Source organism: Mustela nigripes, chromosome 16, assembly GCF_022355385.1.
Source record: "Mustela nigripes isolate SB6536 chromosome 16, MUSNIG.SB6536, whole genome shotgun sequence".
Lineage (NCBI taxonomy): Eukaryota > Metazoa > Chordata > Mammalia > Carnivora > Mustelidae > Mustela > Mustela nigripes.
The window spans coordinates 39,057,137-39,072,795 of NC_081572.1; the positions used below are offsets into that span (position 1 = coordinate 39,057,137).

Below are 15,659 nucleotides of genomic sequence, written 5' to 3' on the forward strand. Positions count from 1 at the left end.
TGGATGGGTGGATGAGTGGATGGGTGGGTGTGGGTGGATGGATGGATGAGTGGATGTGTGGGTGTGAGTAGATGGTTGGATGAGTGGGTGGGTGGATGTGGATGGATGGATGGATGGATGGATGGATGGATGGATTGTTAGATGGGTAGATGAGTGGATGGGTGGGCTGGGTAGATGGATGGATGTCTGAATGGATGGATGAATGGATAGATGGATGAGTGGATGCGTAGATACAAATAGATGGATGGATAAAAATGAAACTGCAGAGGGTGTCTGCCCATGAAACCAAAGCTGGAAGGAATCTTAGAGAGCTTCAGAGGCATATCTAGAGCCAGTACGGGCCAAGGTAAAAGTCGTGTTGGAATGAGCCAAGTTAGAGTCTTTCTTTAAAGAAACTCTCTTGCGTTTAACATAAACAACTCACCATTTTCTGCTCTTATTGTCTCCCACTCGTAGACATTTTTGCAATGGATATACCTGTTTATATTGGTCACAAACCATGGGTAGTTCACTTTTCAAATTGATGGTTGTTGCTAGTCAAAGTGCTGCAGCAGCTGCTACTACTAGTTTCCAGCCAGCACAATGAAGAGCTCTATGTGTGACCTTGGTGCAGGATCGGGGCATTGCTGAATTCTGATTGGGTGACTCCTTCTCTGATCCAAACAGTCCAAACACCAGTCAGGGATGCTCCACACAAAAGGGCAGGTTATGCTTACTCTTTTTGCAAGGAAGTCACATTCTGTATTTTATATAGTTTACAATAATTTGCCCAGCCTGAGCATTTATCTGATCTCTGTGACTATTCAACAATGAGTAGTTTTTAGGTGTCTACAGATGAAGCCTCCCCAAATACATTTCCTTCAGTTCCTATTGCAATCAAATGGCAGTGTTTAGCTAAGTTCCAAGACCACATCTGTGATTGACTAGTGATGTCTGCCATGTACCCAGAATGGGGGAAGGAAGCAATCACCTGGTTTGCAGATGAAAAAGCTAAGTAACAGCAGAGCCAAGATTCCTATGTCTCCTGGCCCCCAGTCAGGAGCCTTGCAGTTGGACAGACCTGGGTCTGCATCCTGCCTCTGCCACTTCTCAGCTGTATGGTGTTGGGCACGTTGCCTGAATTTGCTCATCTGTAAAATGGGGATGATCGCATTTAACTGGCAAGGTTATTGAGAGGATGAAACTGTTTAATGAGTCTATGCACTGTTTCCCATATGGGGGTCTGAAGAACACAGGCTCCCAGCTCTCAATTCTCTGCCCCAGCCTCCACCTACCCACCCAGGAATTGTCTTTGGCCTCTGGATCCCACTCCCTGTGGCCAATCCTTTCAATGTAGGTAGTTGTTAAAGATGCTGCATTCCAATTCCATGACCATAGCCGCTTAAATGCTCCAGTCCTCCCAGATACACAATGATGGCATGAAAGTCTGCACATAAGGTTGCTGTGGGAATTCAAAGATTCAGTACAAAGAAGGTGCTTCGTAAGGATTCAGTAAATATCAGCTATGTCTATACCATCAACTCATCTACAGTCTTTCGGGCACATAATACTTCTTCTGGCAGGGTCACTGTGAGGCTCAAGAGAGACGATATTCTTGAAAGTGCCTACTATGCGGCCTGGCACATAGCAGGTGCACTCAAATCGGCACGTGTTCTTACTGCTCAGTCACTAGACTTTTGCTTCTTCCCAAGGCCACCTCTTCTGCTTTCACCTTGTGAGTTGAACTGTCCCTAAAGCCAGCAGGGCTGGGGGATGGAGCTCCCTCCCTGCTTGGGTGCTGCCTACAGGGACACGTCTCCCCTGAGACCCCACTGCTGCCTCTGTGACTGACTGATCAGTAGATTTGATTTTAGTATTTTATTTGATTTTAGTAGTGTTTAAAAGGAGCGCAATATAATCCTTTGCGAACACATTAAATCATTCTGCAGGATTCAATAAAAAACATCAAACTGAAAATTATGTCTCAAAAGCAGACTCTGAGTTCCCCTCCATTTGGGTGGGCAAGGCAGAAGTTTGCACTTGGCGGTGGGAAGTAGAACGATGAGGGGGAGATCACAGGGCCTGGCCAAGAGGAGGGGACCTCATGGTCACCTGCTCCTGGAACGTGGGACCTCTCAGAGCACAGTACACTTAGAGCCCTGCCCATTACAGATGAGACAGAATCTCAGAGAGGTTGAGCAGCATGCTCAAGGTCACAAAGGAAAACCTGCCATTGACCCGTCCAGGATTTGGTTTGGTGCTGAGCCTGCTTCAGTGCAGAGCCTATGGGGACCAACACGGTGGACCCTCTGCTCCTGTGTGACTTGGAGAGGGCAACCCCTTGCACTCATCCTCTGTGCTTAAGCTAGGAGAAAGCAGGAAGGGGCAATTCATTTGATAAACAAGTATGAAGCATGTACTATGTGCTGGACCTTGTACTAGAAGCCTGAGATCCAGGGGGCAGGGAGAGATATGGATACAGTTGAAGAGGGGATGCCAATTAGGACAAGCATCTGGGACCAGCTGCCAGACTGCCTGCCACCTTGAATAAAGGACTTCTATAGGTGCTTCCTTAACCTAAAGACAGCGAACACGTGTTAATACTGCACCGGTACAATGGCTATTCTCATCTAGCCCTCAAGGAAACCCTATGAGTTGTAAATCATTAGTTCTGTTTTGCAGATCAGGAAGCTGAGGTCCAGAGTAGTTAGGCAACTTAGCCAGTCAATGATGCGCTGTGTTCTGCCCACAGAAGATAGGCCCCCGGGAATTTAGGGACATTCCTACGATGCTGGCAGAAGCAAGGCTTCGGCAAACGGGAGCCCCATTTTATTCCCCTCTCCAGCCCCGGTACGCCCACAGCAGCATCCCAGCCAAGGCCTGAGTGTGGGCTGCAGACAGACGGAAAAGGCCAGGGAGCTTGGCCAGGGAGCTTGGAAGTCGCTGACTTCCTCCCTGTTGTTCAAACTGCAGACAGGCCCATGGGCAGCTGCGCTAACTGCAGCGCCACCTGGTGGCACATCTCGGGATCTCTGGGCTAGGGGACGCTGGGAAAGCCAAAGACTGAGGAACAGCACAGGATGTCCCCAGGCAGGGAGGCAGAAAACACAAGCTTCTCTCTCTATAGTAGAAACGACAGCAGACAAAAGCCTCAAGACAGCGGAGCAATGAAAGCCAAGCACCAGAATATTCAATCACAAAAGTGCTGAGTTCTTTGTTCAGTTCATAAATTCCAGCAATTATCCAAAGCCCCCAGTTCGGTGGCATAGTGGAAACACATGGTAAGGGAGGATGAGATGTCAAGTATACGCAAGAACACTTCAAGGCTCCATTCTGGGCGACTCTCCTGTCTCCCAGCTCCAGACCCCTAGATCCAGTTGCTTGGCATCATCTGGACTCAGCAAGAGTCCTTATCCTAATAAACCCAACTCAGAGTAATTCGACCCCAAAAGGGCAGAGATTGCTGGTTACAAACCTGTAGGAGAGTAGAGGGGGAGCTGAGCTGTTTGGTGCATGAATGAAGGGGCAGAGAAACATGAGGGTGTTTATTAGGTGAGATGGGGCTGGGAACTAAGTCTCGGTGAGCACCTGCCAGCTGCGGGACGCTGATCTCATTTGATCAGATGAGGACACCAACAACTGGGGTGGGGGAATTACCAAAGTCATGACAGCTGGCCCAAGAATGAGTGGGGCTCAAGATTCTGTCTAGCTCCTTTCACTGCCTCTAATTCTTCTGGTAAAAGTATAGGTTTAAGGTCTATAATTAGACATAGGGATGTAAGAGACCTTAGGAACCATCTCATTTACTGCACACCCCATGCTTAAATCGCTCTCCCCATCCCAGCCAGGGATTCATGTCACTTCTGCTTGAACACCCCTCAGGATGGGGAATTCACTCTCAAGACAGTGATTTTATTACTGAATCATGCTAGTAGGTTAGAAAGTTGAGCCAGAATTTATCTTTCTTTAGGATGAAAGTCATGCATGTCATGTGCCTACCACAGAGCCTGCCGTATCAATAAACATTATCATCGTCTTCATTTCCTTTATTACCACTATTCTTGTATCTGTCTTTCCCGTGGGAAGCCAGAAAACAAATCTCATTCTTCCCTGAGACAACCCTTCAGATATCTGAAGACAGTGCTTCGGGGTCCCCCTGAGGCTTTGCTTGCCCGGGATAAACAAATACTCCAACCTACTTTCAGATACTCATTGGTAAGCAAGAGTCGATGCTGTACAGGCAGGGATTTTCCAGCTGCTACAGTGTGTGAGTCTTCAGGAAATCTGATGGCACAGACAATGAACCAGACACAGCAAGGTAGTGGTGGTACCCAGGTCATGACCTCTGTAGCAAAAAGGAAGTGGTTGATCCTGAGCAAACGAGGGCTGATCTCCATCAGAGCTTTACCAGCCACACTCTTGGTTGAGAATTATGGAAACCTGTTCCAATAGGAGAAGAAGAAATGAGCTCCCCCTCCAGAGTTAATTTATATCACTTTAGACCTTAGCATTGCCAAAAGTCAGGATTATTTTTTCCCAAAGCCAGTGTATGTGTTTAATGATCCAATACTGAGCAACATAGGGGCCCCAATCCATTCTAATCAGACAATAATTCCTACCCCCTACCCCCATCCCCTAAACTTCCCTATTTATAGATGGGAAAACTAAGGTCCAGAAGAGAGCAGTGATTTATCCAAGGTCATACAGGAAATTTGTGCAAAAGCCCAGTCAACTCGTGACTTCCAAAAAGATAAAAGAGTAAAACAAACCATGAGAAAGGAAGAAGAAAGAAACCATGAGATTAAAAGGAAAAGGCTCTGAAAAAGCACTCCTTGGAGTGTTTCTCCCTCCCTTCCTCCCACCAAGTTACTCTAGAGGCAATATAGCATGATAATCACAAGACCAGAGTCAGAAATTCCCAGGTCCATCTGCTGGCTCTGCCACTGAGTAGGTTCATGATTTTGGTCAGGCTACTTAACCTTTCTGATGCTCAAGTTTCTCATTAAAAAGTGAGAACAGGAGCATCAAACCTCAAAGGAGTTCTGTGAATGTTAAATAAAGTAAGTATAGAGGCTTTCAGTTCCCAGTCATGGTGGAGCAGCTTAGATCAGACAAACTCTCCTGAAAATATCAATTACAAACTCTACACAAAATATTTTAAAGCTACAATTTGATGGCACTGGGAAGAGACGAAAAGCAGGTAGAAACTGGAAGATACACAGCCCTTGAAGAAAGGGAACCACACAGAGTGAAGCACACACTTAATTCACATGACCTCCCCTGGAAGGCATGCCAAGTTCTAAGGGAATCCTGAGGATAGAGCTCAAGCAGGAAGCAGCAGCCATTGTGTTAAGAAGTCAGAAGTAAGAATTCAGGGTTGCCTGAATGTCTAAAAACTGGGAAAAGAAATCCTAAAAATGATGGCCCCTCTCCCAGATGGGGAGCTCCCACATTTTTATATTGACTTCCCTAAAGTCCTATCCTGAACTTCAAACTTCATAGAGATAGAGAGAAACTCCAAGAAGCTCAGGAGAAAAACACCGGTTGAAAGAAATGGGAAGTAATTTCAGCAGGTGCCATTTGGGGGGTGGGAGAGACAGACTTGAAATTCAAGTCCAATCAAGTTGGAGAGACTTAATAAGCACCTCAGAACTTCCACTGAAATCCCAGAAGAGTCATTCCTCAGGAGTTAAGATCACATCTCAACACAAAGAGCTATAGTCCAAAACTAAAGGCAAAACTAAAATATGCCCATCTATAAACAAAACCTAAACAGAGCCTCCACGAAATCAACATGATTCACCATGAACTTAACTGCCTAGAACCCAATACTATTCAATGGAAGATAACTGACCCAGAGTCACTATAAAGAGTTATTCACAATGTCCAGTATATAATTAAAAAGGACTATGTCCCCATATGTAATCAAAATTATGAGACATGTAGAAAAAAGAAGGAAAATATGAAAAAAAAAAACAGTCAAAACAGATCCACATATAGACCATGTTGGAATTAGAAACAGCAACTTTAATATAACAATAATGAGCATGTTAAAAAATTACAGAAAGATGTAAATAATGAGAAACTTTTAGACAAGATATGAAAACTTCTTTTAAAAGGTCAACCGGATGAAGTCCCAGAACCTAAGTCAGGTTCGGTGGGGTGAGGAGGTTCGGAGTCGACGACTAAAGAAAGAATTCTTAAGATGTCATTGGTGCAAAATGGTGGTTTATTAAAGCACGGGGACAGGACCCGTGGGCAGGAAGAGCTGCTGCCCCGGGTTGTGAGGGTGAGCATGTTATATACCCCACGGTTGGGGGGAGGTGGTGAAGGAATGGGAGATTTCGACAGAGTTCTCACATGCTAGGGAGGGCCTACAAGGTGCCGGGGGGAGTCTTTGCCCTTATGGCTTGATCAATGTCATCTTTAGGTCAGACACTAACATCAAGATAATTGGGGGATTCTTGGTGGGGCATTATGATCTGGCTATCATTTACATTCCTTTCTACCCCAGTCTCCTCCAGTTTATGGTGGGAGGGGGACATTAGGGCTTCAGGAACCAAGAGTTATTTGCCTCTGGAAATTTGTGCTATTGATAAGGTAACCTCCCTGTTTAGGTCTCTAGGACATCTTGTAGGGCAAGGGAGATTCCTGTTCTGCAGGATTGCGATCCCTGCAAGTTAACTATTTATCATTTTATGGCAGTCAGGGGTGTCTGAGGAATGCTACACATATGGAGGGGAACAGGTGAAGAGGGGGTGCAAGGCGCCAGCTTTTGCTTTGTCCTCAGCCAGCCTCCTGCTCCCTCATCAAACCTACACCTGAAATATATAATTACCTGCAATAGAAAAACTATTGGGATTATCAGAAGACTGGAGAGAAAACAATAAATGAACACCAGACTTGAAGGCAGGTTAACTGAAATTATTCAAATGACACACAAAAAAGAAGAAAAGAGAAAGACTGATAAAAGTAAACAGAGCCCCAGTGACTTCTGAAACAGTATTAGGCAGACCAACATACATATAAATAGGATCCCAAAAAGAACAGAGACAGAGAATGGAGGAGAAAGAATAATTGAAGAAATATTGTCTAAAAATTTTCTCAATTTGTTTAAAAGCATCATTCCACAGATTCAGGAACCTCAGTTATCTCCAAGCAGGATGAACACAAAGAAAACCACATCCTCGTATGGTACAGTCAAAATCCTAAAAACAAAATAACAACAACAAAATCTTTTTTTTTTTTTAACAACAACAAAATCTTAAAAGTAGTCAGAGGAAAAGAGGCATAATACATAGAAGGAAGCAATGACAAAATTATGACTGATTTCTCATCAAAAACAACAGAGACCAGAAGACAGTGGAATATCTTTGAAATGGTAAAAAAAAAAAAAAAGACACTTAACAAGCTGGAATTCTACACACAGCCAAAATATGTTTCAAAAATAAAGACAAAATTAACACATCTAACAGATAAATAAAAACAGAGACTATTTGCCACTAGTGAACCCATACCAAAAGATATGATAATGTTCTTCCACTTGAAGAGAACTGATAGCAAAGGAAATTCAGATCCACACAAAAGATAATAAACAGCAGGGGTGCCTGGGTGGTGAAATCAGCTAAGCATCTGAATCTTGGTTTGTCTCTGGTCCTGATCTCAATGTTACGAGATGGAGCCCCACATCAGGCTCTGTGATCACCGTGAGTCTGCTTGAGATTCTATCTCTCTCTCTCCCTCTGCTGCTCATGCTCTCTCTCTGTCTCAAATAAATAAATAAATCTTTTTTTTTTTTTTTTTTTTTAGTGAAAATGGTATATATGTGGTTAAATTTGAACATAAGTTTTCTTTCCTATCTTAACTTCTCTGCAAGTCAGGGGACTACTGAAGGGAGAAATAGTAACAGTACGTTGTAGTGTTTATAACAGATGTAAAATATGTGACAGCAATAGCATAAAGGACAGGAAGAGGTGTAAAAAGAATTATATGTTGTGGTATTATATGAATTCAGAATAGATCTGATAAGTTAAGGGAGCATCTTGTAAATCTTGGAGCAACATCTAAAAATAATAATAATACAAAGAGGAATAATTAAAAAGGCTATAGAAGAGAGGGAATGATTTATGAAAACAATACTCAGTTAACCCAAAAGGAGTAAGGGAAGGTAGAACAAAGGAAGAAATAGCAGTGGAGGGCAAAAAAGAAACAAAGAGCAAGATAGTAGACTTCAACTCAACCATATCCAGAATGATATTAAATATAAATGGATTAAACCCTCCAATTAAAACTCCAAGATTGTTAGATAGGGTAAAATAGCAGCTGTTTACAGGGGATGTACCTTAAAGATAAAAATATTCTGGCAGGTTAAAAGTAAAAGGGTGGACCAAAAAATTAAAAGAAGAGGAAAAGATAAGTAAGCATAAGAAAGCTGGTATATCTATATATATATATACAAAGTAAACCTCAAGACAAATTATTGCATGTGATAAAGAGGGTCGTTTCACAATGACAACAGAATCAATTTCTCAAGAAGATATCATGACGTTAAATATGTATATGCCCAATGATAAAGTTTCAAAAATACATGAAGCAAGAATAGATGGACCCAAAGGGAGAACCAGAAATATCTATAGTCATAATTAGAGATTTGAACACTTCTCTCTCAGCAACTGATGAAGGATGAGATAAAAATTCAGTGAAGACATAGAAGATTGGAGCAACACTATCCAACAACTTGACCGAATTGCCTTTTATTAAACACCTACACCAACAATTACAGAATACACATACTTTTCAAGTGTACATGGAACATTCACCAAAATATACTATATGCTGGACTATAAATCAACCTCAGTAAATTTTATAGGAATGAAACCATGGAGAGTATGTTTCCTGATCAAAGTATAATTACATTAGAAATCAAAAACAAGGGGCACTTGGGTGGCTCAGTGGGTTGAACCTCTGCCTTCGGCTTAGGTCATGATCTCAGGGTCCTGGGATCGAGCCCCGCATCGGGCTCCCTGCTCAGCAGGAAAGCTGCTTCCCCCTCTCTCTCTGCATGACTCTCTGTCTACTCGTGATCACTCTCTCTGTCAAATACATAGATAAAATCTTTTAAAAAAAGAAGGAAATCAAAAACAATAAGGAAAAAGAGGTAATACAAGTTACCAATATCAAGAATGAAAGAGAGAATATCACTACCAATTGTACAGGCATTTAAAAAATGTTAAGAGAATATTATATACAAGTGTATGCTAATAAATTCAAAAACTTAAGATTAAATGAACAAATTCCTTGGAAAACAACACAACAAAAGCAGCACAAGAAGAATTGGAGAGTCTGATTTTCTCTAAATCTACTAAAGGAATTGAATTCATAATTAAAAAGCATCTCACATACGCACACACACCCTATCACCAAGTCCAGATGGCTTCACATTTAGGACAGGAATGATACCAAGTCTACACAAACTGAGAAAATAGAGAAGGAAACACTTAAATGTTTTATGAAGTTAGCATAACCACAATACCAAAACCTGACCAGGACAGTATAAGAAAAGTAAAATAAATTCACTATCATTCATCAGCACAGATGCAAAATTCCTCCACAAGACATTAGTAGGTCAAAGACAGCAATAGATAAAGAGGATAATAAATCATGACCAAGTGGGGCTTTTGCCAGAAATGCAAGGTGAATTCAGCATCTACAACTCAATCAGTATCATTCATCTTATTAACGAAATAATGGAGAAAAATCGTGGGATCATCTCAGTGGAAACAGGAAATGCATTTGTCAACACTCGACACCCATTAACGATAAAAGTGCTCAGCAAACTAGAAATAGGAGAAAACTTTCTCAATCTGAGAAGAGCATCTAAGAAAAACACATATGTGTAACATATTTAATAGTGAAATAATGAACCCTTTCCTCCTACAATCAGGAACAAGGTAAGAATAGCATCTCTCTTCCATTTTTTTCCAATGTTACACAATATACAGTTTCTGGCCAATGCACCAAAGCAGAGGGGGAAAAAAAGAAATAGAGACCAGAACAGAAGAAATAAAATTCAGCAATAAAAAAGGCATAAACTACTGAGACAAGGAAGAACATGAATGAATCTTGAAAACATTCTGCTGGGAAAAAGAAGGCAGACACAGAAGAGTACATGCTGTACGCTTCTATTTACATAAAATCCTAGAGCAGGCAAAACTAATTTATGACAGAAAGCATATCGGTGATGGCCTGAGGGTTGGGAGGTGACTGCAAATGGGGACTTCTTGGGGTAAACAGAGCTGTTCTGCACCTCGAATAGGATGATTATTACCAGCGTGTACACACTTGTAAAAATTTATTAAGTTGCCCATTAAAATTGATGCATTTTATTATATGTAAATGACATCTTAATGAGGGATTTTAAAAGTAGGAAGATTATACACCATTCAGAAAATAAAAAAGTAAGCCACAAACTATAGGAAGTATAGAGACATTATTCTCAGGCCACATATCTGAAAAAGGACCTGTACCCAGAACATATGGAGTCTCTTACAGTTTAATAATGAAAGTAAAAAGTTAGCAAGTTTCTTTAATGGGCAAAAGACTTGAGAAGACATGTCACAAAAGATAATATATGAATGGCCAATTAGCACTTAAAATTGTGCTCAAGATCATCAGTCATCAGAGAGCTGCAAACAGAAATGACAACGAGATATACCTACACCCCTACAAGAAGGTCTATAATTAGAACTGTGGACGAAATCAATATTAGGCAAGGAGGCGAAGTCACTAGAACTCTCATTCGCTCCTGGTGGGAATGAAAGGTAGTTCGACCACTGTGGGTAATAGTTTCACAGTTTCCATACAATTATCCCCAGACCTGTCTTATGAATCAGCTATTCTACTCCTAGCCATTTACCTAAAAGAAATTAAAATACCTGTCCAAAAACTGAACTGACTTGTACATAAATGTTAATCAGGACTTTTTCATAATCACCCAAAACTGGAAACAATCCAAGTGCCCACCCTCAAGTAAATGGCTGCAGATTGTGGTGTATTTATACATGGAAAATTATTCAGCAATTTTAAAAAATGAACTAATGCACATGACCATGTGGATAAATCTAAAACGTGTTGTTGAGCAAAAGAAGCCAGGCACAAAGAAGAGCCCAGTGTAGATTTTCATCTATATGAAGTTTGAGAACAGACAAAGCCAATCTCTATGGTGATAGAATCTATAACAGAGACTGGCTGGGTGGACAGGGGTTGATTGGAAAGGGACAGGAAGGAACTTTCTGGGGTGATTAAAAATGCCTTGGGTCTTGGGTCTTGGGGTACCTGGGCACCTCAGTAGGTTGAGCAGCCGACCCTTGAGCCGCTCAGGTCATGATCTCAGGGTCCTGGGATGGAGCCCTGTTGGACTCTGCACTCAGCAGGAGTCCACTTGAGATCTCTCTCTCCCTCTTCCCCTCCCCCACACTCATGTTTTTCTCTCTCCCCCTCCTAAATAAATAAATTTTTTAAAAATCTGAAGTCTAGATTTAAGTGATAGGTATACAGGTGTACACATTTTTCAGAATTTGTTGAACTGTGCTCTGAAAACACACGCATTTTATTGCTCTTTTATTCCTCAGTTTTTAAAAAAAAAAAAGATAGGTATAAAGGAATTAGCTTGAGGCTTAACACATAGTAAGGCTCAGCTATTAGTTTCCCTCATTCTTCACCTTTCCCGTCTCTAGTAGGCATGTACCGTAGGCATGACAGCAGTCTATGGTCACTGGATCTCTGAAAACAAAAGTGACATTTTCCCCAAAGAAGTCGGTCCTTAGCATGACCCTGGAGAGTTGCTCTAGTCTGGGCCATGGATCAAAAATAACACTGATTTGTGTTATTTCTTCCTGGACCCTCCTGCAGTCCCTAAACCTAGGTTTAGACTCTCAATGTCCCCAGCCAAGAGGGTAGAATTTAGTTGGGTCATTCCAAGGGACTCGAGATGACAAACTCGGAAGTAGAAAAACAAGGGGCATGTGTAAGAGACTTTGAGATCAGCATTTCGGGGAGGGTTACAAGACAGGAAAACTAGGATTAGAACCCGACGCTGAAAGCCTCTGAGCTCAGTGGGGTTAGATGGTTACACAGGAGATGCGCAATAATTGTTGTTGACTGAATAAGTGAATGAGTGAGATACTGGAGCTGTCCACGCTGAACCTCCAGGGCTGACTGCTGCCCCCACCTTCCTGTCTTGCAGCTCACATACCTGCCCCCACCCTGGGGCGAGTGCCGATCCTCAGAGATGGGACTCGACTTCTTTCCTGTTTACAGTATCACCGCCTGTCGGATTGACTGTGAGACACGCTACATTGTGGAGAACTGTAACTGCCGCATGGTCCACATGCCAGGTCAGTGCCGGGGGCAGCCTGGGACCTTGTCTGCACTTGGCGCCCCAGTGGGAAACACTGGACCCACTCCACGAGGATCCACAGAGATGCTGTTCTAATAAGGCTAATATTTGATCCCAAACACTTGGAGCGCAGATAGAAGCATCCAGACTAGCAACCAAGGCAGCATCCTGGTGTCCAGTAGTGTCCAGATGTTTGAGGAATGTTCCTTCCAGTGCTCAATATGTGTGCTAATTGTCTGCTGCTGTTACCTCCTAGAGTTTAGTGTCCAGGCATCTGAGTGCTTGCAGTGCTTGAATCCTCGTATGGTACCTGTTCAAACACCCGGGTGTCTATTGCTTTCATCCAGATGGCTCATTAGAGAGGGTCAGCTAATCAGACACAGAAATGCAGGAGGTGAATGGTGGGAGGGCCAAATCGAGCATGAAGAGTTTGGTTTCTCGGCAGAGAAGGAAGAGTGACAAGCTGGGGGCAGGGACATTGGCTTCTAAGGCAGATTCCTCCATTCACCTGCTGTGCAACCAGACACAAGTTACTCAGCCTCTCTGTTCTCACCTTCATTATCTTAAAACACAATCATTAGTTGTTATGAGGATAAAATTAGGCTAAAATATAAAAGTGCAAAAGTCAGTGGTCATTGTATTAGCACATGGGGAGAGGAAACCAAAAGTACTATTGACTAATGACCTACTATGTGTTGTAAACATCACTGTGATATTTCATGGCCACTATTTCATAGTGTTATCATACTTTTATTAATCAGACACTTAGTTGTCTGTTTTAGATCAGACACAATTGTCTTCTGTTATAACCAATGCTGAGAGGAACACGATTCTAGCCCAATTCTGAATTATTTCATCAGTAATCAACAATTTTCCTAGTAATGTAAATGGATAAGTGTTAATCTTTGAAATTGCCTCTGAGGCTCCCAGAAGACAGAGCGAAAGGGGAAACATATCAGTTAAATTGTTACTGCTGGAAAGGAGGAAACGTATCAGCTCTCAGCTCTTGAAAAAGGTGTTCATGGACATAGTAAAGAAAGGACATTGTGATAGGTTTAACTTTAGCCCTTGGAAGAAAAAAAAAAAAAAAAAAAACCAGAAAAAAATGTGGAGGTGTGTCAGGATTTCTACAGAAACCAGAGAGAAGAATGGAGCACTGTTAAGTGTTGCCCGCCTGGTACTCAGATGGGGGCAGCAGCCAGTGAGGTCCCCCCATGGGACCTGAGCCAAAAGCAAGGAGAAGACTAATCATTTCACTCATGACACTCTTACTGGCATCTCGGTTACTAGTGTGGAATAAAGGGCAGAGCAAGAGGAGACTTAGAAAGCAGCCCTTGTTGGAAGGAGCTCTGACCTCAGGGTCAGACTGGACTGGGTTCAAAGCCCACCTCCATTCCTGCTCCTTCTGGTGTCCTGGGAATGCAGGATACTGAAGCCTCAAGTCTCCCACCAGTAAAACAGACACAGTGTGTCCTGTTTCAGGAGGTACCCATGTGAGTTATAGGCAATGATGCGTGCCAGATGTGGCAAGTGCTTTCCACCACCTCTCTGCTTTCAGCCATCAAGGCTTTCTCACCCATCACCCACCTGGGCTGGCTAGACCAGCACAGCAATCTGGGAGAATAGGCAGACCCTATTATTGCCTACCCAAGCTCAGAGAGCAGAGCAGATCCAATCCCTGGTTCTGGGTACACTGCACCCCAACTGCCCTCAGGGAGCTCTGATCTGTGGTTCCCTTCTGTGGAGGTTCCCCCTCTGAATGCTTCCTGGGGACGCTAGCCCTCCTGGCCACAGGATGCGTGCGCCTTCCCCAGCCCAGGAGGAAGAAATTGCTGCCTGAGTACCTCTCCCTGTGTCTCTTCTTTGCAGGGGATGCCCCTTTCTGTACTCCTGAGCAGCACAAGGAGTGCGCAGAGCCTGCCCTAGGTCAGTACTGGGGGACAAAGGGGAGGGGCTGAGATTGAGACTTCAGAGGCCATCTTGGGGTGGGAGAAATGGGGTAGATGGGGAGTGGAGGAGGAGGAGAGGCTGACTGGGCGGCGGGCGGGCGGGGCACTGCAGGGACAGGAGAGGAAGGTGGAGAGGAGGGAGCAGAGAAGGGTGGGGAGGGAACAGACTCAGGGATGCAGACGAGGGATGCAGGAAGCAGATGAGGGCTGACCAGGCACTGGGGGAGAGAATGGGAATAGAGGGGTGTGGGTAGAGATGGGTGAGGCTCAGGGGAAATGGAGAGCACTGGGGAACATAAAGGAGAGGACAGACATGGAGAGAAGATGGACAGTGGGCATCTGGGTGGACACCGAAGGAGTTGGGGGAGAGAGGAGGAGCGGCCAGCGTGTTTATCTCCCTCGTCCAACCTCCCACTGGGGCTTGTAGTTTGGAGTAACTGCTGGATTCCCCCACTGGAAAACTTTGGGTGTGGGAGACCCCACCAGCCTCGGGTGCGGGAGATTCTACATCCCCAAAGCTAGACCCACTCCACCTGCCTGCTCTCTCCAGACCTGGGAAGTGATTTACAATCAAGACAAGCAGAGAGGGAGTTTAATTCATAGAGACTCCATTTCATTCAGCAGCTGTACCTGCTGGAGCTAAGCTGGGATCTCTCTGGACTCCTGTGTCTAGATGCTTCCAGAAGGATGGGAGTTGGGGGGGGGGGTCACTTAGAGAGAGTGGGAGACTTCTGACATGTCCGAAGACAGCTCTCTTTGGAGTATGGATTAGAGAAAACCCGTGGGTAACACTGCGATGATCAGAGAGACGGAAGGAGAAAAGTGATTGATGTCTTTAGCCACCCTGTCCTAAGAGGAAGGGGGAAGCTTGAAGGAAAGAAGCATTCCTGATGCAGGGAGATTGCTTCTAGGGACAAGAATTGGGGATCTTTGCTTGTGCCCTAACCCAGCAGGCAGACAAGGCTACCTCTGGTTAGGAAGGAGCCATAGAGGGACTACCACAGAGCCCTGGGTTTCAGAGAAAATGGTCTCCCACATTCGCCCTTGGCTGGAGGCCCACTTTGTGGATGAGAACACTGAGGTTAGGAGCAGAGAAGGCGGCTTTGGGAAGCTGAGGGCGCCAGGCCTCCCTGGGAGCCCGTGCTCCAAAAGTGGGACCTTTTCAACAATTTTTAAAGGGCCATGTAGCAATAAAGGATCAAAGGAGAACAGGACCAAGAAAAACATAAAGTGGGCACTTCTTTTTATGAGCGTTCCCACTCTCACCAACCTAGAGCTCGAGCCCAGCTCCCCTTCTCTCTGCAGCGCCCCGCCCCTCTCTGACCGGGGAGGGC

General features: G+C 43.9%; 1 protein-coding gene and 1 long non-coding RNA gene across 3 annotated transcripts in view; one reads left to right on the forward strand and one right to left on the reverse strand.

Moving 5' to 3' along the window:
* Window positions 1–15,659, forward strand: part of ASIC2 (acid sensing ion channel subunit 2) — a 963,671-nt gene that overhangs the window by 938,177 nt on the left and 9,835 nt on the right. For both annotated transcript variants that reach the window (XM_059379025.1, XM_059379024.1), the window contains exons 4-5: window positions 12,224–12,374; window positions 14,246–14,302. In XM_059379025.1, the coding sequence (XP_059235008.1) occupies window positions 12,224–12,374; window positions 14,246–14,302 (208 nt within the window). The remainder of the gene's footprint in view (window positions 1–12,223; window positions 12,375–14,245; window positions 14,303–15,659) is intronic.
* The window catches only part of LOC132003507 (uncharacterized), a 65,246-nt gene that overhangs the window by 38,578 nt on the left and 11,009 nt on the right, over window positions 1–15,659 (reverse strand). The gene's annotated exons all lie outside the window — the stretch shown is intronic.